Below are 22,880 nucleotides of genomic sequence, written 5' to 3' on the forward strand. Positions count from 1 at the left end.
TTGTAGCTGTCTTGAGTACATTGTATCAATCCCCATTACAGATGGTTGTGAGCCACCATGTGGTTGCTGGGATTTGAACTTAGGACCTTCGGGAGAGCAGCAGGTGCTCTTAACCACTGAGCCATCTCTGCAGCTCGTAGTCAGTGCTCTTAACCAGCTGAGCCATCCAGCTCTCTGCAACTCTTCAGTAGTACTTTGTGGCTGACACATACAAACACATGTGAGCAAACACACACACACACACAACATTAAAATTTTTTAAAGCTTTAAACACAGATACACAAAATAATAACTTTTAAAACTGGACTGGAGAGATGGCTCAGTGGTTAAGAGCACTGAGTGCTTACAAGCACCTATAACTCCAACTCCCAGGGATCTGATTCCCTGGTCTGGATTCTTGCAATCAACTACAAACACATAAAAGCATAATTAAAAATAATTTTAAAATAGGCAGGAGTAGTGCTGCATGCCATTAATCCAAGAACTCAGGAAGCAGAGGCAGAGGGGTCGCTTTGAGTTCCAGATCCCCCTGGTCCAGAACAATAGTGAGTTCCAGAACAATCAGGGTTACATGAGTCCATCTCAAAAATTAAATAAATAAATATAAATGATGGGGCTGAAGAGATGGCTCAGTAGGTAAGAGCACTGGCTGCTCTTGCAGAACGCCCAAGTTCCCAGCACCCACACAATATCTCTCTCTCATCTGTAATTCCATCTCCAGGTGATCCACTGTCCTCTTCTGGGCCCAGAAGTCATTGCATATATATGGTGCCAAAACATGCAGACAAAATACTCACACACATACGTATAATTTAATCTTTTTTTAAAAAAAACAAAACAAAACAGTAATCTTTGGGGCAGGAGGGGTGGCTCGGTAATTCAAAGCATTTGCTGTTCTCGTAGGTGACTTGGGTTCACTTCCCAGCACTCATATGGTGGCTCATAAGCATCTGTAACTCGGGGACTCTGACCATCAAGGGCACCAGGGACACACAGGTATACATACATTCATGCAAGCCAAGCAGTCATACACATAAGATCAAAACCAAAACCATAAAATGACTCCCTAATTCTGAATGTTACCTCAAGTGCCTCACCAAAGTAAAGAAATCCATTCAAGAGTCCAAACAACATTACAGTAAACATTTATTAAGCCGCAATGTTCACAACATTTTAATCCAGTTCTTAAAGTCGATCTACAAAGACCTCTAATATCAAGCCAGTGATTAATAAGAGGAATGTATCCATCACTTTGCAAAAAAAATACTAAGCCTGACGCTTTTTTTTTCTATTTAAGATATTCGTAGAATCAGCTTCCCAACTAATGTTTGCGCATGTGCATGTGTGCACACACCCCACTATGTTCACATGGAATGGCTTTCTATTGTGTCGAACTAACTACTATATAAAATTTCTAAGCTGAGACACAAAACAGGAACTCAACTGTGAAGAAGTTATTGGCTTAAAAAACAAACAAAACCTGCAGCTAAAAACAGGGAACTAATTACCTCATGGGGGATTTAACCGCACACTGATCACTGTCGCAAGAAATTAATTTAATTACAGGATATTTAGAGATTTATCACAGATGCAGACGGGAAACTGACACAACAGCATAAGCTTGAAATCTGCAGAGACATCGGGCGGAGAGTCAGGTATGCCGCTGGCTGCCATAGCTGTCCCGGGGACAATAAGAATGTGCTTCTTGTGCCACCAGGACAGAAAGACAGGTTCTCCGTGTCTGTCCTAGCGATGGAGGGACCACCAAAGAGCAAATCACCGAAGGATGCAACAGGCTGAAGCTTGCTGATGCCAGCCAGGACGCTGTCCAGTGACAAGAGTATTGGGTTAAAACCCACAAAATATGTATATTTCTACAATTCACAGGTGAAGAGCCCAAAGCACAAGAACATAAATGGTCAAAATCAAAAACATGACAGAATAGTCACGGGTTGCTTTGAAAGCAGCTTTCACGCTGGGGGCAGAGCTCAGAAGCCCAGGGCTTGAACGTAAAGAGGCTGGGAGGGTCGCCTTGGAAATTCCTTGTAGCAACCAGGTGCACCCCAGGCACACCACTGCTGTTTTTCTGGGCACGGTGGTGCACACCTTAAATCCCGGTACTTAGGAGGCAGAGGCAAGCAGATGTCCAAGTGTGAGACAGCCTGGGCTAGAGTGAGACCCTGTCTCAGAACAAACTAAAGCAACAGGGGGTGAAGGAGGGAAGTACTTCAGGCTGCCCACCAACCACAAGATGAAGAGCCTCGCTTTGTTAGATTCTGTACCGACTCTTTTTGAACACGCTGGGTTTGTTTGCTGAGACAGGGTCTTGCCATGTAGACCAGGATGACTTTGAACTCAGCACCTTCCTATCTATCTTGAGACTTGGGTTTGCAAGTACATCGGGCTTTCTGGCCATACTATTTCCGAGCCATCTGTGAGCAGGCCAGGTGGCAGGACCGTGTGTGCAAGCAGAGCTATTCACACACAGGCCCCTCGTGAGTGTGCCAGGGCCCTAGACCAGTGCTCCCGACCTTCCCTTGGAGGCTCTCATGAGGTACCGAGGAAAGACGTGCCCTCCTGGCACCTTATCCACAGCTCTGTGGCCTCATAAGCCCAGGCTGCCTCTTAGGGTTATCCCTGGGTCTTTATGAATAGACGACCACAAGGCCAGCATGAGGATATTCTTCTCCACACTTATTGCCAGTTAAAAGAGGACCAAGTCTCAACAAAGGACCCGAAGGGTGGAGGACGCTGGCAGCAGTGGAAAGTGAGTCTGTGAAAGGTGCCTGTGTCCTATACCATCAGCCTCCTGACTAGAACGGGAGAAATCACTATCAACACTGACTGCAGGCTGGGGCGGGGGCTAGTTTGGTAGAATGCTGATGTAAAAGGTAGGAGGCCCTGGGTTCCATCCTGAGCATTGCATAAAGCAGGCATGTTGGCATCTGTCTCGAATCCTAGCGTTCGGAAGGATCTGGATCAGGAGTTCAAGGTCCTTCTCTGTCAGATAGCCTGTTCGAGACCAGTCAGGAAAACGAGACGCCATCTCAAAAACCCAAAACCATAGGGCTGTGGAGACTGACTGCTCAGTGGTTAGAGCACTGGCTGTTCTTCCAAAGAGCCTGGGTTTGATTCCCAGCATCCACAAGGCAGCTGACACCTGCCATTAATTCCAGGGTATAAAATACCTTCTTGCCCTCTTTGCAGGCATCAAGCATATACGTGGTACACAGACATACAAGCGAACAAAAAAACTCACCCATATACATAAAATAAAAAATTCAAAATAAAACACCACCATCAGAAATCACCAACCCGAATACCCTAAGCTAAGCCCAGAGGCAGCCGATATAACATCAGTCCTGTCCTTGGTAAAGCAAGGACTTAATGTGGGAGAGGACAACCGGGGAATTAACACTGACTTTGAAACAGTTAAAAATCCTTACACTATCTTCTTTTCATTAACAAAAAAGTCTCTATGTATTTACTGGGGCCGAGGGGCGGGAAGCCATGGCCCACGTGTAGAGGTTTGAGGAAAACCTGTAGAGTGAGCCAGGTGTGGTGGCACACGCCTGTAATCCCAGCACTCTGGGAGGCAGAGGCAGGCTCGAGGCCAGCCTGGTCTAGAGTGAGTTCCAGGACAGCCAGGGCTATACAGAGAAACCTTGTCTTGAAAAAAAAAAACAAATCCAAAAAAAAAAAAAAAAAAAAAAAAAAAAAAAAAAAAAAAACCCAAAACAAAAAAAACCCTGTGGAGTGGTCTGTTTTTTTCCACCATGTTGGTCCCGGGAATCAAACTCAGGTTTGGTGACAAGTACCTCTCCCCACTGAGCCATATCGCCTGCCCCTGCCCCTTAATTACAATAGATCCACGGTAGCTGCCATCCAAATGTTTATCATGTTATTCAGTTAAGGAGGGGTCGTGCACAGCCCTGAAGATAAGGCGTGAAGAAAGGTACAAAAATACATCTTTCCACATACAAAAGAAATGGGAGGGGCCAATAAGCTGCACACGTCCACGGAAGAAAAGGAAAAATCTCTAACTACTGGGGAGCCATGATTACATCCAAACAATGTCAGGAATGGCGGCTCTCTATGAGTTAGAGGGCAGCCTGGTCTACACAGAGAGTTCCAAGACAGCCAGGGCTATGTAGAGAGACCTTACCACAAAATAAAAAAAACAAAAAACAAAAAAAATTCAAACAAGGTAAAATGTATGCATCAAACACCATAACACCATCTGAAGTTTTAAAAACAAACAAAAAACTACTAGAATTTCAAGTAACATTCTACTCTGATTCGTACATTCTTCCACTTAGAATGAAGGCATCCAGGACTGGACTCTAGAGTGCTCTCTTAACACGCACAGACCGTGTTCACCCCAAGGCGTGCAGACAATGGGAGTGCTGTCACTCACATGTCATTCCTGCACTCAGGGGAGGGGGGCAGGAGGATCAGAAGTCTAAGGCCAGTCTCAGCTACTTAGCAAGTTCAAGGCCAGCCTTAAATACATGAGACCCTGCTCAAAAATCATAATAATTAAATGTAAAAATTAAAACGAAGGCATCTTGTGTATGTATATATATGAATATATATATGAATACATATATAGCACATATATAAATATATATGAATATATGTACCACATATATATGTATATACACATTATATATATTCAACTATAAAACTGGCTTTAGAGTCTACATTTGGTCAGGCTGGAAAAAAATATTGCAGATTTTTTTTTTAACCTTCTTGTTGCTATTGTTTTGAGACAAGGCCTCAATGTATAATGCTGCCTAGCCTGGAACTCACTATGTAGACCAGGCTGGCCTCACACTCAGATGTGCCTGCCTCTGGCTCTCCTGAGCTACCTGGCTTTTGCTTTTACTGTGTAACCCTGGCTGTCCTGAAATATACCACTCAGACCAGGCTGGCCTTCAAATAGCAGCAATCCTCCTGCCTCTGTCTCCTGAATTCTGGGATCGCACACTCAGCTACAGTGGACTGTATCGGACCCGACCTAGAATATCTCAAGTGGCCTCCGAGAGGAGCCAAGGCAGGAGCAAGAAGGCTCAGCTTCACAGAGACCGCCTAGCCAACATCTGACAAGCAACCTTTTAGTATGATATGGCCAGACACCTGGAAGGAAAGAAGGCATTAGCCACCGATGTGCCCTTTCCCTGGCTACTTACACCCTGTGCCGCAAGCTTTGCCTAGAGTATCTAAAAACTATAACCAGAATGGTTCATACCAGAAATTGTGGGTTTCCGATGTCTGTGGAGAGATTTCCCCAAGTATGGGTTCCAGAAGGGAATGAAATTCAATACAATGAGAGTCCCATACTGTGTCACCTCGAGCACAGAGGTCTCTCTTGGCCACATTCTCAGAGACCCAAATCTGTATGGCAGCTACTTGTAACCAAAGACAGACCTTCACAGACATACGGCACCAGAGCTGGCGTCAGCTGGGTCCCTCCACCAAAGTCTGCCATGAGAATCCAGGAGTGCCTCCACCAAGCTGAAGTTGGGACTCAGTGGCTCCAGGGTTCACTGAAGGACGCGGTCCTCACAGGTGACCCCAGTCACATCCTGCAAAAGCCAGCTTTCTTTCCACAGAATGCTGACAGAGAGGTCTCTGCACCCAGAGGTTTAGCTATTAACAGCAATGCCCTGGACCCCAGACTTAAAAAGCACCTAACACACAATTATAAAAATTTCAGGGCAAACAATTCAGATCTCAAGATTGCTTATGCCTATGAATGTTCTAGAAGGAATAAAATGAAGGATGTTACTGGCCATGAATGGTTCCTCTTTTTTTATGGTCCTGAGTCAATTAGAAGCAAAGGAAGCAAATAAGCAAATCCCATGAGGGTCCAGCTGGCTCTCTGGGCCTGGCTGGCAAACAGGGAATGTGAAATTCTGCTGGATTCTGGAATGATCTTCAGGGCCCACCTACTTCTTAGCATCAAACTCCACAGAGTTTGCAGCTCCATCCACGTACTTTCTTTCTGGAAAAGCTAGGGTTAGTCTACACTGAAGTCCAGAGAGGAGAGAGATCTCAGGGTGTCTGTGGGTACCTTCATTCGGAAATACAATGGACAGGGTGGGGGTGGGCTCAGTATCCCCAGCACCATACAAAACAGAACTAGACATGAAGGAGTAAAATGGATGGAGAGCTCACGGGGTCTCTAGGATCCAAAACTCTGACGCCCAAGTGTCCACAATAACGAGAGACAGCACTTGTTAACCAGGTCACCACCAACCCCAAAAGACAAGAAATAAAGGTCACGTTGGGGAAGACAAAGATTTTGCACAGTTCTCACTTACCAGCCAATTTAAACCTCCTTTAAAAACATCAAGTGGTCCCTTCAAAGCGCTGATAAACTTGACTCCATCTGCCTTTATTTAAAAACCTTACAAAAGATGTATTTAAATGTTTGAAAAAGAAAATCAGCTTTATGTTCTATGCACAGATGACGTTCTCTGACTACACAGCTAACAGGGGTGTATCCATTGTTTAAAAAAAGGTTTTCCACTGGCAGTCTACGAAAGTTCCGTCTCCTCCAGTGGCTCCTAAGGCCGACACACAGTGGGAAATACCAGGCGTGGCGGTTTTTGCTCAGTTTATTGGGAGGGTTGGGGTTTGGTGGGGTGGCCGGCTCTTCTCTTTTTCTGCTGTCTTCTGACATCACGAGCTGGTTGGACGGCTGGGCAGCTGACGCTCACTTGTCCTTGGAGCGGTCCAGGCTCTCCAGCACCCTGTTGAGGCGGATGTTGAGCAGTCTTACCTGGTTCTCCAGGTGTTCAAGCTTCTCCTCCACACTAGGGCTGCAGAGGCCGCCGGGACTGCCCCGCCAGTAGCCCATGGGCCCCGTCATGAAGTAGATGGCCACCACAACGCAGAGCGGCAGCACGGCGTGCTCGGGCTCGCCCTCGTACTTATGTAGGATGTACACGCAGGACATGGAGAACAGGATGACGCGCACGAGCCAGAAGAAGCGGCCAAACACCAGGTGTAGGAGGCTGAAGGTGAAGCCCAGGGTCAGAGACAAGAACCAGTAGGCCAGGAGAACCACACCAACCAGCACCAGGGCCCGGGTGGGACTGTTGGACACAGAGGCTGGGCTGAAGTACTGGGACAGGTTGGACACTGCAAAAGAGGACAGGGCCAGTTAGTCCCACGTGGTCAGGACCTTCTCTGAAGGCGGGAAGGACGGCTGAGCTCTGGAGCTGGACCCATAGCCTCCTGTCCTAACCCAACAGGACGAAAGCAAAACAAAGCAAATACTTGAGGGGGACATGGGTGGTCTCTCAGGACTATTAGTTTCTTCATGAGTTTAAAACACCTTTTACAGGGCTGGAGAGATGGCTCAGTGGCTAAACTCAAGAGTGGCTACTCTTGCAAGGACCCAGTCCGATTTCCAGCAACCACCTGTCACTCCAGAGACAGGGGAGTATCAGACAGATCTATGGGTTCTGCATACACGAGGTGCACAGATGTACATGCAGACGAAACACCCATAACACACAAAAACGAATAATAAATCTCGAAATTTACAAGATTTTTACAAGCTGGGCAGTGATAGCTCACACCTTTAACCTGGCACTCGTGAGGTAGAGATAGATGGATTTCAGCAAGTTGGAGGCCAGTCAGATCTATAGTTGAGTTCCAGGACAGTCAGGGCTACACAAAGAGACCCATTTTTATAAAAACGGCGCTAGAGTCCAAACTGACATCCTCGTGTTTACAAGGAGCTATCCCCTCAGGCTGGTTACAGTAGCTCACATCTGTCATCCCAGCACCCAGGAAGCTGAGGCAGGAGGATCAGCCGTTCAAGGTCATCCTTGGTTCCACCACGGTGAGTTTGAGACTAGTGTGGAGTACAGGTGACCCTGTCTCAAAAACAAAGCAAAATAAGCACCACAAAAAAAACAAGACAAAACACCAAAACTAACATCAAAACAGAAATAGTAAAATTGATTTCACCAACTTTGAGATGAGACGGGGAGTCCTCACATAGACCAAGCTGGCCCTGAACTCACAGAGATCTGCCTGCCTCTGAGTATGGGGATTAAAGACATGAGCCACACACACCATAATTTCACCAACTTCTTTTCCATGAACTAGACCAGTAGAACACCTCTATACACCTCAAAGCTTACTGCTATCAGACTGATCTGGGCAGAGGGGTCTCCATGATAACGCTGAAACTGATGGGGAAGGAGGTGCTTGGGAGCTGAGAGCAGCCACCGTGAAGATGGTCCTGGTTCTGAGCTTGAGTCACGGTTCCCAAAGGCCTTCAGGTGCCCTGCAGCACCAAGAGGGAGACTCAGCACAGAAACAAGGTAGTTTCCCTCCCCCACCAGCACCTCTCTCAGGCAATCGCATTGGGCCAAGTTTCCTCAGTGATGCCTGGAGTCCTGAGCTATCCTGCTCTGCCGTTTCTCTGCCAAATTGCATGCAATTCCTTGCAATCCAGTTCATTTCCACAGGCTCACTGCCCAGGGATAGTAACCTAGAGTTGCACAATCCCAGCAGGTCAGGGCTGAGGCAGCCTCACAGGATTGCACATAGTTGCAGTGTTTGGGGAGAAGTTGACTCAGCTCAGTCCCAAGGGGGCCGCGGGCCTCACAGCATTCTGAAGGCTACCTCTCTACCTCCTATTCACCACCTGAGTAGCAAGGTGGCACGACCTGGTATGAGGCCTTTTGAAGGTTAAACTCGGTGATTCGAGGCTGGAAGTGGGGCCAGTGGTAAAGAACTGAATTGTGGTGGTATGTGAGCTCTACTGCAAGCCCTGCTCCTAGATCTGTAAGGGATGCCCAGGGCTGACGATTCTGAGAGGATCCTGTTAAACCACTATATCTGTTTTCCGGCTCTACACAACCGACCCCCATACACCAGGTAGCTTATGATCACGAGATGGTGAGATTCACCCTCTCCCAGTCCCAGGAGCCAAATGTCCAGGTCCAGGCCTGTGCTCCCAAAGCCTACAGTCCTCCAACTCCTCCACTCACACTTTTCTCTCTACTGACTGGTCTCTGGTTATGCTGAAACACAGCCCTGAGTCTGCCTGCATGAGAACCTTTTTTTAAAGATTTATTTTATTTTTTATGTATATGAGTACACTGTAGCTGTACAGATGGTTGTTAGCCTTCATGTGGTTGCTGGGAGTTGATTTTTTGGACCCCTGCTCGCTCTGGTCACTCCAGCTCGGTGCAGATAGCCCCAGCTCGGCCCAGCTCGCTCCGATCGGCCCTGTTCCCAGCAGCTCGGCCCAGCTGGCTCCAATCGGCCCTGTTCGTAGCAGCTCGGCCCAGCTAGCTCCAAACGGCCCTGTTCGCAGCAGCTCGGTGTAGCTCGCTCCAGTCTACCCCGCTCTCTCCAGCTCAGCCCAGTTCGCTCCGATCGGCCCCGCTCTCTCCAGCTCGGCCGAGCTCGCTCCGGTCCACCCCGCTCTCTCCAGCTCGGCCCAGCTGGCTCCAGTCGGCCCTGTTCGTAGCAGCTCGGCCCCAGCTAGCTCCAATCGGCCCTGTTCGCAGCAGCTCGGTGTAGCTCGCTCCAGTCCACCCCGCTCTCTCCAGCTCAGCCCAGATCGTTCCGATTGGCCCCGCTCTCTCCAGCTCGGCCGAGCTCGCTCTGGTCCACCCAGCTCTCTCCAGCTCGGCCTAGCTCGCTCCAGTCCACCCTGCTCTCTCCAGCTCGGCCGAGCTCGCTCCAGTCCACCCTGTTCTCTCCAGCTCGGCCGAGCTCGCTCCGGTCCACCCTGCTCTCTCCAGCTCGGCCGAGCTCGCTCCAGTCCACCCTGCTCTCTCCAGCTCGGCCGAGCTCGCTCCGGTCCACCCTGCTCTCTCCAGCTCGGCCGAGCTCGCTCCGGTCCACCCTGCTCTCTCCAGCTCGGCCGAGCTCGCTCCGGTCCACCCTGCTCTCTCCAGCTCGGCCGAGCTCGCTCCGGTCCACCCAGCTCTCTCCAGCTCGGCCCAGCTCGCTCCAATCGGCCATGTTCGCTGCAGCTCGGCCGAGCTCGCTCTGGTCCACCCCGCTCTCTCCAGCTCGGCCCTGCTCGCTCCGATCGGCCCCCGCTCTCTCCAGCTCGGCCTGGCTCCCTCCGATCGGCCCCCGCTGGCTCCGGTCGGCCCCCCTCTTCATGAGGGTTCTTAGGAACCTCTTCGACTCTCTTGTGGCTTCCGGGGGCTCCAGGCAGCCCGTGGAATCATCACTGCTGGACCTGTCTCCACCATCTACACAGTCTTTTGGGTTGTTTTGTGTTTTTTTTAATTTTCAAGACAGGGTTTATCTGTGTAACAGTCCTGGCCATCCTGGAACTCACTCTGGCCTCGAACTCACAGAAATCCACCTGCCTCTGCTTCCCAAGTGCTGGGTTTAAAGATGTGCCCCACCACCTCCCGGGTACACTCACGGCCTTTAAAGCCTCACAGCCCACAGGTTCAGCTATTAAAAGTATAATGCCCCTTCCTTCCTCCCTGTGGTGCTCCATACCCGCATCCCTCTCGTGTCCTCTCAGCTGGAGACAAAGAGACTCCCTACAAAGTGAGACTGCCCCCAAAACAAAAGCTCGCAACCCAAACACCCTGCACCTCCATCCGCATACCTACCGTCAAGCCCAAGGACTTCTAAGAGCTCCATCCACACTTTCCATAACGTTTCTAAGAACATGTCCACTCCCTGCACGAACCGCTCAGTCAGCCTGGACAGTAACTGCAGGGGCGAGAAGACAGGAAGGAATCAACCAAGCCACTGTTGTCTCAAGCCACTCAGGCACTGAAGTGAGCTCAGGAGAGGACTGGACAGAAAAACCAGGAGCTGCCTCAGGGGCACTCTGTAGCCAAGAGGTGAACAAGGGTTGATAGCTGGTCCGCCACCATGTGGAATGTGGAAAGCCCCCCCTACACACACCTACACATCTACACACACACAAGCTGGTCCGCCACCATGTGGAATGCCCCTCTTACACACACACACCTACACACACACACACACACACTACAAAGTGGCTACACTACACTTACCATTTCCCCTATAGTTCTGCTGGCTCTTGGTCAGGGTATCTGGTTCCTCTTCCTGGCAGTGTCTGTTCTCAAAATGCTTCCTGGGGCAGCTGGCTCTCCAAAGGACCAACAGATTGGGAAGCCTGAGGCCTCGAGGGTTTCAATGGCTCTCCAGGAGATTTGGGAAAGCCAGGAGCCAGGGAAGTCAGGAGTCGGAGCTCCTGACTCACCTCCTCTTCTCTTCTTTTGAATAGTGATCATGCTGGCTAGTTTCCTGTCAACTTGGCACAGCTAGTGCCATCAGAGAGGGACCCTCAATGGAGAAAATGCCTCCAGAATATCAGGCTTGTAAGGCATTTTCTTATCAGTGATTGATGGGGGAGGACCCAGCCCACTGTGGGTGGTGCCATCCCTAGGCTGGTGGTTCTGGGTTCTGTAAGGAAGCAGGCTGAGCCAGCCATGGGAAGCAAGCCAGTTAAGTGGCACCGCTACGTGGCCCTGTATCAGCTTCTGCCCCCAGGTTCCTGCCCTGTTTGAGTTCCTGTCCTGACTTCCTTCAGTGATGAACTGTGGCATGAAAGCACAAGTCAAACAGACCCTTTGCTCCCACGTCATCATGTCAGTCATCGTGTTTCATCACAGGAACCCTAACAGTGATATTATATACATGTAGCATATGACTCAAACCAGGGGCTGGGATGTAAATTTTCCTAGCATTCATGACATCCTGAGTTCAGCCCCCACCATCACAGAAATGGGGCAGCTCAAACTGCCTGCAACCCCAGTTCACAAGCACACACACTCACACTTAAAATTTAATAAAACTAATCTTAAGAAAAACAGGAAAAGCCAGGCATAGTGGTTTTCCCCTTTAATCCCAATGCTCTGGGGACAGAAGCAGAGTTCAAAGCCATCTTGGTCTATATATAGTGAGTTCTGGGATAGCCAGAACTTGTATATTGAGACTCAGGGGGGGGGGGGGAGGAGGAAAAGAAAGAAAGAGAGAGAGAGAGAGAGAGAGAGAGAGAGAGAGAGAGAAACAAAAAGAAAAAACACAAGGAAGGAGGGAGGGAACTGGGCAGAAGGCAGCAATGCAGGTTTTGAGGGCACCAGCTGCCCACGAAGCAGTGTGCAGGAGTTCTTTTGGGGTAAGCTAAATTCTGAGTCATGCTGGACCTTGGTTTTCCCAGCTGGAAAATGGGACCAAGAGAGGATTCAACATAGGAAGCGGAAGAGGCTCATCACTGCCTGTAACCCCCGTTCCAGGGACTCTGATGCCTTCTTCTGTCCTCTGCATTTGTACACACAAGCACACACACTCACAATCTCATAAAACTAATCTTAAAAAAGAAAAACTGGAAAAGCCGGTATATGGGGTTTTCCTGGTAGGCCATCTGGTCTGTCAGAGCAGTGTGTGACAGGGTAGCAATGCTCCTGGGAGGGCAAATCCAGACCAGAGGTTCTTCCCTCAGGCTATGAAATGGACAGGAGTGTGGGAGGGTGACACGCCAGGGCAGGTCCCCACCCTTTAAGCCACACTCGGATCTCTCCGGCAAAGGTAGACCCACAGACTTTATGGAATTGATAGGGTCCAGTTGTATTCTACATTTGAATATGAAGCCCCTGGTCCCCAGTGACAGAATGTTTAAAGACAGGGTCTAAAAGGGCTGTGTCAGTGGGGCAGGCTTATCATGCCAGCTACTCAGGAGGCTGAGGAAGGTGTGTGGAGGGGGTGGGGTGGGGATGGGAGCCGTCTCTGCCCACACCAGGGCTGGCGGAGTGAAGATCCAATGATCCCATGATCCACAAGAGGCAAGGAAGGAAGCCTGGCTCGTTCAGCACGACTCAGCAGCGGGGGTTGATTCTACTGTTTAGAGTCTGACATCACAAAGTTTATTTTAGGCATATTTAAGTACAGTATAATTTGGGGAAAAAAAGGTTTCCTGGTGTAACACAATCCTGTGTTCACGGAGGCGTGATAATTACATCAAAACTATTCTCAAAGTTCATGTAGCTTCTTCCATGAAGAGGGGCTTTAGAGATAGGCTTCTCCTGTTTTGCTCTTTTGAGACAGGGTTTCTCTGCAGACCAGGCTGGCCTTGAACTCACAGAGGTTGGCCTGCCTCTGCCTCCTGAGTGCTGGACTAATGGTGTGAGCTATCATTTTCTTAACGGCCTAGGGGAGGATCTGGTGTGGTTTCCGTCATACGTATAGCACAGAGGTCATCTGGGTTATCAGCCACCTCTGGTCCTGTTTGTAGGAGCCTGGGGAAACCCCGGCCATATAGGAAATGCAGGGATCATCTAGACTATCGGGCACCTCCGATCCTGGTTGTGGTAACTTGTGGGGCACCCGGTATCACCTGGGTCTCCATTCTACCAACCTCCATTCCCAGTCCTCTGGGCAGAAAACAGATTATACAAAAAAGAACACCCTGTGTGTTTAACATGCCTGGGTCCCCCCAGTGCTTCTCCGTGAGCCCAAGGACCTTTGTGTTCCCAAACAGGCAGGAAGATTGCAAGTTCAAAACCTGCTTTGGGCTAAAGAATGAGTCTGAGACCAACCAGGATGTTGTTAGTGAGATCCCCATCTCAAAATACAAAAACAGTTGGGGGTGCTTAGCACACATAAGGTCCTGGGTCTCATTACAAGAGAGAGAGAGAGAGAGAGAGAGAGAGAGAGAGAGAGAGAGGGAGAGGGAGAGGGAGAGGGAGAGGGAGAGGGAGAGGGAGAGGGAGAGGGAGAGAGAGAGAAGAGAAGAGAAGAGAAGAGAGAAGAGAAGAGGAAAAAAGAAAGAAGCCAGACCGTGGTGTTGCACACTTTTGATCCTTTGATCCCAGCACTTGGGGAGCAGAAGCAGGTGGATTTCTGTGAGTTCAAGGCCAGCCTGGTCTACACAGTGAGTTCTAGAACAGACAGGGCTATAACAGAGAAACCCTGTCTGGGGGAAAACAAAAGCAAAAAACAAAAACAAACAAACATACAAAAGAGCTAAGATCAGAGACCCAGCAGACAGTTGTAGAACAGAGATGGAGAGCACCCACAGGCCCTTTCTTGGGTCCAAAGGAAGCCAGCCATTCAGAACAATGACCTCGGGACTTCGGGCATCAGCACAGTGAGACCTGCACCCTCTTGTTCTGAGCACCACTGGGGTACTGGTTCCTGGTGAGTGACAGTCCAGAGTCCGGAGGCAGAGTCAAGACATACCAGGTGACAGAGTTGTCCTACATCAGGACTCCAAATTTGTCAGTTCAGGGGACTGGGGGAAAGGACACCGGCATGGCATGTTAACTATGTGCCCGGCCTACAAAGGCTGCCGTGAAATGAGGTGTCGCCACCAAAGAAAGCAGGTGGAAAAAAATAAAAATAAAAAAAGAAGTGCTTATTATGGGGAGAAGTATGAATGAGGGGCAGAAGGCCAACTCTGTGGAATAGAACGGGTCTCTCAGGATTAAAGTCAGTTCACCAGGCATGCATGGTAGGCAGGCAGGAAGGCAGGCGCCTTTACCCTCTCAAGGACAACTTTCAAATCCTGATTTTCCTGCTTCTACCCATTCAGTGCTGGGATTACCCAACGTGCCCGTCTTTGTTTCTTTTTAAGATTAGGTCTCCTGTGTCCTATTTTTCTGGTGTTTTCGGAGACAGGAGCTTGAGATATTTACACTATGCTGGCCTCAGATTTTCAGTGCCCCCACCACCACCCCCCTCCGCTCCACCCGACTCCCACCCTGCATCAGCCTCCTGGGTGCTGAGACTGCAGGGGTGCACTACTGCGGCCTGGCTGCTTTTTAACCCAACCCCTCCACCATGTCCCTGTACTTTACTTCTGGGGATCTGACACCCCTGTCTACCACCCAAAGGCCAGATGTGCACTCACTTGCTCAAGTCCACACACAGACACACACAGACTTATTAAAAATAAATCTTTTTAAAAAAAGGTGGACTGTTTGAAGAATGACAGCCATGGTTCAAGCGGCATGCGCATGCTCACTCACACACACACACACACACACACACACACACACACACGCTCTTGCGCGCGCACACAGAAGAAAATGTGAGTATCACCTATATACTATAAAATATTATTACAGTCAACTTAAGTTTCCTGGGGGGGGGATGTTTGTGGACTTTGCAGAAGATACCAAAATATCTGCCTTATTTCAAAGGTGAGGTTAAAAAAAAATGAGGCAGAAAGTATGTATGTGGTGCATATGCAGAAAGTCAAAAAAATGGGAGCAGCTGAGAGTGTTTGCTAGTCCTTCAACTTTCTTGTTTGTTTGTTTGTTTGGTTTTGTTTGTTTTGTTTTCTTCAAGACAGGGTCTCTCTGTGTAGCCCTGGCTGTCCTGGAACTCACTTTGTAGACCAAGCTTGCCTTGAATTGAGAAATCCACCTGCCTCTGCTTCCCAAGTGCTGGGAATAAAGGCGTGCGTCACCACCGCCCGTCCTTCAACTTTCAGTGTTTTGAAATTTTATTTAAGGAAGGAAGGAAGGAAGGAAGGAAGGAAGGAAGGAAGGAAGGAAGGAAGGAAGGGAGGGAGGGAGGGGGGGGAGAAAAAGAGTCAGGGAGATGGCTCAGTGGGTAAAGGAACTTGCAACTATGCCTGGCAAAAACTGACTTTGATCCCCAGAATATAGATTCCCCCAAAGTTATCCTCTGATCTCTGATCACACTAACACTGTGACACACACATACACACACACACACACACACACACACACACACACGAAGAGGAGACATTCTGTCTGTTGGTGGTTTCACCATGAGCGCCTACCATCAGCGCATACCCTATGTACAGTCTGCGGAGGCGTCAACTCAATGATCTCCAATCCCGCTGTTCAAATGATTAAGGGGAGAGGAAAAGGATCAGGGAGCTGTCAATTATTTTCCTCGAAACACTGCCCTGCAAGCAGCAACAGAGGAAAGGTTCTATAAAGACAGAACAGACCAACTAACTGTTCAACTGGAGGCTGGCAAAGGGGAAAAAACCAAGGGCCCCAGGAAAGAGAACCAGAGCATTCGGATCCGTGGAGACATGGGACTAGAGTGGACACGGCACGGCTCAGCGGACATCAGGAATGGAGTCTAGCACATCCGGAGGGCAGCTTGGGTACTAGAGGGAGGCAGAGAGGAGGCTCGGCAGTTAATGCCCTTGCTGTTCTTGCAGAGGCAGTGCCCAGCACCCACATTAACCAGCTCACAACCCCTGGAACTCCAGCTCCAGGGAGTCTAAAGCTTCCTGCTCTCTGTGGGCACCAGCATGTGAGCGCACACACACACTCACACACAAAAGTAACCAGGCACTGGTGGTACACTCCTTTAATCCCAGCACTCAGAGGCAGAGGCAAGTGGCTCTCTCTGAGTTTGAGGACAGCCTGGGCTACACAGAGCAATCCTGTCTTGAAAAAACAAAACAACAACAACAACAGCAACAACAATAATCCCTTTCTTGGGGCTGGAGAGATGGCTCAGCGGGTAAGAGCACCGATTGCTCTTCCAAAGATCATGAGTTCAAATCCCAGCATCCACATGTTGGCTCACAACCATCCGTAAAGAGATCTGACACCCTATTCTGGTGTCTGAAGACAGCTACAGTGTACTTACATATAATAAATAAATAAATATTAAAAAAAAAGATTTATTTATAATAATCCCTTTCTTAAAAAAAGTCCCCCCCCCCTTTGGTAACATGTAGCCTAGGATGACTTCAATTCACTATGTCAACAGTGACCTTCAACTACCAATCCTTCTGCCTCCACCACCCCACTGCCAGGATTACAGGTGTATGTTACAGGACCAGCCTGGCAACACACCTACTTCTAACATCTACAGTGGAAGTTGTCTGTGTATACACACACAGTTTGCACACAAAGGTCCTGCTTTGGTCCCATTTGGAGGGACACACTCAGTGGACTCCGTCACACACAGCCTTTGCTCCCTGCAACCCTTCAAAAGCAGTCGAGCAAGCTGCCAGACTGCATTCAAAAGGCAAGCAAGGTCTGGTCCCCTTTATGTAAAAACCCAAATAGGAAAATCTATAGAGATGGAGACCAGCAGGAGCCTGGCTGCAGTGGAGGGCAACAGATATGGAGTTTCCTTTGGGGCAATGGGTGTATAGCCCTGTCCCCAGGCTTGTAGCTACAAAACTGAGTGAAAACAGTGAAATGGAATCTATGGGTATTTTATTACCATAACTAGAAAAAAATTAAAGGGCTAGAGGTACAGTTACGTTGGCTCCTTGCTTGCCTTTATTCATGGAACCCTGGGTTCAACCCCAAGTATTCCATGAGCTGGATATGGTGGCTCATGCCTGAACACCCAGCACTTAGAAGCTGGAGGCAAGAAGGGTTGGGAGTTCAAAGCCAGCCTAGGAAAGGCTAGCTAAGCAAGCACGATGACCTCAGTTCCAATCCCCAGCAGCCACCTAAAACACCAGGTGTGGCCACACATCTATATATTCCTGTAACCACAATGCTGTAGGAGTGGAGACAGGAGGATTGTTGTTACCAGGGTAGCTCCAGGGTCAGTGAGAGAATATTTCAAGGGAATAAGGCAGAGGTCTGAATTTGAAGCCAGCCAGGGCTATATAGTGAGACCCAGGGGGAGAGGGAGGGGGAAGAGGTGAGGGAGGGGGAGGGGACGGGAGGGGAGGGTAGGGGAGGGAGAAGCGCTGTGGTTTTGACTTCCTCTCATTTGGGCATAAGAGAGAGTCTGGATAGGTTGTGGATACTACAGACTGAATACTTCCTACAGACTGAATATTTGTCAGTGACGGGTAATATTTACATATGAAAGGCCGCTGCCTATTAGGAGTGTAGTGAGAATTTTGGTTTCTTTACGAAACACAGAAATATTAACCCGAGGTGTGGAGAATTGAGGCTGCTTCGAAGCAGGTGACTGACTTGCCTCATGTTCTAACAGGGTTGCGGTTTAGTCAGCTGCAGGTAAGTTTCTGTGAGTGTGTGATGTCTGGAAGTCTGGGGACTTTTCAAAGGCTAGAGCCCAGATAGGTGTGTGGCTGGTTGGTTGCAGTTGGTCTAGTAGTCATGCACAAAGAAAGGTGAAGAAATCAGATATCCTGACAGCAAAGATCAAACTTGCCCCAAGGAACTCGAGGTCCCTAATCTGCAGAAAGTAGTCTAAAGATAATGATGCCTCCTCTCTCATCTATCCCTTTTTTCCCTATCTAATACTGGCATTCTGTGCTCTGCCCAACAGTTACCTGGTAACAGCCAGGCAGGCCTGGCTTGCTATAAAAGGGGCCATTGGCCTCTGCTCGATTTCTTAGCCCCTTCTCTCTGACTGATCCTTTTCTCCACCACCCCCCCAGCATGTCCCTGACCTCCCTCCTCCCACTTCTGTTTCTACTTCCCTCTCAACTCCCCTCCCCATGTCCTAAATAAACTCTCTTTCTACACTATAACAGCCCAACATGGGCCCGCCGAGGCACCCCTCCCACCTCACCATAAAACATATAAAGCAAATCCTGACTCTTTATAAAGCACGACATCTAGTGCTAGGGTGTGAAAGGGAAGTAGTGAAGGGGTAGAAAATGGTGGAACAGAGTTAGGAACCCACAAAGTAGCAGAGTAGCTATGTGGCAGAGTAATAACTCCTTCATTCATTGAAAGTTATTAAGAGTGAGAGCTTAGCATGCATAAGACGGAAAAGTTCAGTCCCCAGCATCCAAAACTAATGCTGCTATGTAACTATCAAGCAGTTGGTACATGAATGTTTGTAATAAGCTTTCAAACCATCCAGGAAGGAGGCCGGAAAGATGACCTGGCAGGTAAAAAAATTCACACAGCTATTACCTAGAACCGAGTTGGGTTCCCAGCACCTGTGTCAGACAGCTCACAACTGTCAGTAACTGCAGCTCCAGCATCCGATACTCTCTTCTGGTTTCTGTGGGCAGATGCACTCATATGTATAATCACACACAGCCACACAAATGCACACAGTTAAAAAATATAAATGCAGGGCTAGAGAGATGGCTCAGCGGTTAAGAGCACTGACTGCTCTTCCAAAAGTCCAGTTCAATTCCCAGCAACCACATGGTGGCTCACAACCATCTGTAATGGGATCTGGTGCCCTCTTCTGGCCTGCAGGCACACATGTAGGCAAAATACCATTAAATAATCTTTAAGTAAGTAAGTAAATAAATAAACAAATATAGCCGGGCTTCAGCACTCAGGAAGCAGAGGCAAGTGGATTTCTTCTGAGTTAGAGTCCAGCCTGGTCTACATAGAGAGTTCTAGGCCTACAAGTAGAGACCCAGTCTCCAAAAAAAAAAAATAATAATAATATAAAAAAAATAGCCGGGTGGTGGTGGCGCACGCCTTTAATCCCAGCACTTGGGAGGCAGCAGCAGAGGCAGGCAGATTTCTGAGTTCCAGGCCAGCCTGGTCTACAGAGTGAGTTCCAGGACAGCCAGGACAGAGAAACCCTTTCTCGAAGGAAAAAAAAAAGTCAATCTGAGTTCTTCTCCCTCATGCTAAGGACCAAAAACTTTCATATTGCAAACCTCTAAATAACCCCCAGCAGGACTAAGTAATGTTCATTTAAATTACCTTACAAGCTAGAAATACCAAGAGGGAACTTTTGAGAGCCATGATTCTGGGCCAGGAAGCAACCGACAAATAAGAAAAGAACTATTGTTCCCACCCCCACTTAACAGACAAGAGAAACTGAGGTTTAAAGCTTCGAAGCCAGGAGCAGGCACAAAAGATGGCTCAGCCAGTAAAGGGGCTGGCCACAGGCCAGATGAGCAGATAAGGAGTCTCACGACCTAAAGCTGTCTTCTGACTTCCGTATGTAAGTCCATGTGCACACACGTACACAACCAACAAAGAAACATAATACAAAATACTTAAAAGTTGAGTCATTGGGGCCGGGAAGACATGGCTCAGGCGATAACGAGCTTTCTGTGCAACCATGAGGCCCTGGGTTCCTGTCTAAGGAGTACAATCCCAAGAATGCTTGAAACCCGGTGCTGGGGAAGCGGGGCACGAAGATCCCAGAGGCCCACTGGCCAGACAGCCAGGCCTAATCTTCAAACTTCTGGGCACTAAGAGTACTTGTCTCAAAATACAATGGTGGACGACTCCTTAAGTTGAATACCCGAGGCTGACCTCTGGACTCCATACTCACACACATACCAAGTGAAGTCACCGGCCTAATCTCATCCGACTGGAAAGAGGGATCGACCCAAGTTGGACTCAAAGTTCGCTGATCTCCATAACCCCGAGACCACAGACCGGGAAAGAAACGAGAGGAAGGCAAAAGAACCGCGTGCGTCTTGACTTCTCCTTTTTCCGCACGGTGTACCCAACGTAGGTGCCACGGCGAAGCCGGGGACAGAGCTCCTTGGTGGAGGGGCTCATCCCAGTCCCGGAGACCCTAGGCTCCCAAACTAAACCAAACGCTCCAACCAAGAGGTCCCCCGACCCTCACCCCACCCCCACCCCACAGTAGGCGATCAGGTTGCCAAAGCAATAGCTCAGACCCCATCACTCCTTAGAAAAAAGAACTCGGCCCAGATATCTCCCAGGCAGAAGGCAGAAGGCCCAAGAGGCCGGGCCGCGCGGGGACCCGGACGTCCCCAGTGCCTGGCTCATAGTGGTCGACCATTGAGACGCGGCGGGTGGCGCGCGGGCGTCACGCGCTCCCGGGGGCCGTGCTCCGTCCCGGCTGCTGCAGGCCGCGACCGTCCTCAGCCCGGGTGCCCCCCCCCCCCAACGGTCTCCGGGCCCGGCAAGGTGACCGCGGGCGCACCGCCCACCTTCTGAGCCGAGCGCACGTTGTCCTCTCCGAAGACGCTGCCCACACTCTGCGAGAAGCTGCTCGACGCGCGCCGGTGGCTGTTCTTGTCCGCAGCCCCGCGGCCCCGAGCCCCCTGCGCTCCAGGTGTCACCAGCGCCAGCATCAGCAGCGCCAGAAGTAGAACCGGCAGCAGCACCCGCAGCCCGGGCTGGACCCGGGTCCGGGACTCCTGGGACGCGCGCGCGCCCATGTTCGGCCAGGGGAGGAGGGTCGCGGGGCTGAAAGGGGGAGAGGGCGGAGCACACGGCCAGCCAGGGATCCGGGCCGCACCGCGTGGGCGCGCCGTCGCCCCGCCCCGCCTTGCAGCCCCGCCCTCCCCGCGCACGAAGCCCCGCCTCCCACCCGCAGCCCCCAGGGGACGCCTCCCCTGTACCCCTGGAGCTGATACTATCGACTCTGCTGCTCTCAGCGGCGCACACGGGGCTTGCAAAGGTTCGTTCCTGGTCTGGGCCCGGTCCTTGCAAGCGTTTGAAAACCCGAAGAGCAGGTGTGTGTCACCTCCGCACACCCCGAAAGCAGGCCGCACGGAGCACGCGTTCTTTCGTTCTTAGGCCCCTCCAGAGAACGTACAGCATCTCCGAGCTTAAAGTGCTTGGAGAGGAGAAACGGGTGATGGGGACAGGGAAGGCGAGCTGATGTGAGAAGAGGGAGCCGGAGCAGTGATTTAGTACCGTGCAGTCCCATATAAAGGATTTGATGGGTTCAGAGGGTTTCCCTCAGGACTCGTCAAAAGAGGTTGGGAGGGGGAGGTTGTTCCCACCAGACAGTTCCGGTGTCCAAGAAGTACCCGCGCCACCTACAAGGACTTAAAGGACCTAGAGTCCAAATTTACAGGTGTGTAGGGATGAGAGGAACTTACAATCCAAAATTCAGGGCTTCCGACAGGAAAAGCTACTCGACTTCTCATATATATATATATATATGAACTTCCCTGGCAGTCAAGAAAACCAGAAGAGTGTGAACTTGAAAGATTTAAGAGCCACAATAACTGTATTCCGGGCATCGTGGTGCATTCCTATCAGTCCAACCCTAGAAAGGCTGAGGGAGGAAATTATATCCTGAGTCCCATACAGCCTTCCCTAAATATAAGGAAGAACCGGTTTCAAATAAAAAGAGGACAGGGAAGAAGAGGAGGAGCTGGGCGGTGGTGGCTCATGCCTTAAATGCCAGCAGTGGGAGGCAGAGGCAGGTGGATCTCTTGGGATTTCCAGGCCAGCCTGGTCTACAGAGTGAGTTCCAGAACAGCCAAGACAACACAAATCTTGTCTGGGAAAAAAAAAATTAATTAAATGAGGTACATTTGAAGGGTTAGGGAGAGCAGAAGTCATGTAACGTTTTAACTCAAAATGATAAAAAAAAAAAAAAAAGCTAAGTGATGGGCTGGTGAGATGGCTCAGTGGTTAAGAGCTCACTAACTTCCAGAGGTCCCGAGTTCAAATCCCAGAAACCTCATGGTGGCTCACAACCATCTGTAATGGGATCTGATGTCCTCTCTTCTGGCGTGTCTGTAGACAGCTGAAGTGTACTCACATCTATAAAATAAATAGAAAGCTAAGTGATGGCTCAGGTCTGTCACTCAGCTGAAGAAAGCTGAGGTAGAAAGGTTGTTTTTGTTCTTGTTTTGGTTTGGGGGGTTTGTTTGCTTGTTTTTTGAGACAGGGTTTCTTTGTGTTAGCCTTGGCTATCCTAGAACAAACTCTATAGAGTGACCTTGAACTCCAGAGATCCGCCTGCCTCTGCCTCCCAAGTGCTGGGACTAAAGGCGTGTGCCACCACCGCCTGCCACAGGGTAGGAAGCCTGACTGGGCTACGGGGACAACCAGGACTACGTAGACAGAAAAACCTGTCTCAGAAACAAGAGAGAGAGGGAGAGAGAGAGAGAGAGAGAGAGAGAGAGAGAGAGTCTGAGAGGAAGGAAGGAAACTTAAACAGAGGGATTCTGCTGAATGGCTCATCAAGTAAAGATATGGCTGCCAAGCCTGACAACCTGCTTTCTGTCTCTGGGACCTACACAGGGAAAAGCAGAATCTGACAGCACAAGCTCT

At 49.7% G+C, this 22,880-nt stretch overlaps 1 protein-coding gene across 1 annotated transcript; it reads right to left on the reverse strand.

Moving 5' to 3' along the window:
* Positions 1–1,129: 1,129 nt before the first annotated feature.
* Positions 1,130–21,106, reverse strand: Bri3bp (BRI3 binding protein). The gene is made up of 3 exons (XM_052167598.1): positions 20,795–21,106; positions 10,617–10,719; positions 1,130–7,149 (listed from the first exon to the last, which is right to left on the reverse strand). The coding sequence occupies exons 1-3, from the start codon at positions 21,023–21,025 to the stop codon at positions 6,722–6,724; spliced, it is 762 nt and encodes a 253-aa protein (XP_052023558.1). The 5' UTR covers positions 21,026–21,106; the 3' UTR covers positions 1,130–6,721.
* Between the last annotated feature and the right edge of the window lie 1,774 nt (positions 21,107–22,880).

This window comes from Apodemus sylvaticus, chromosome 22 (genome assembly GCF_947179515.1).
Source record: "Apodemus sylvaticus chromosome 22, mApoSyl1.1, whole genome shotgun sequence".
Lineage (NCBI taxonomy): Eukaryota > Metazoa > Chordata > Mammalia > Rodentia > Muridae > Apodemus > Apodemus sylvaticus.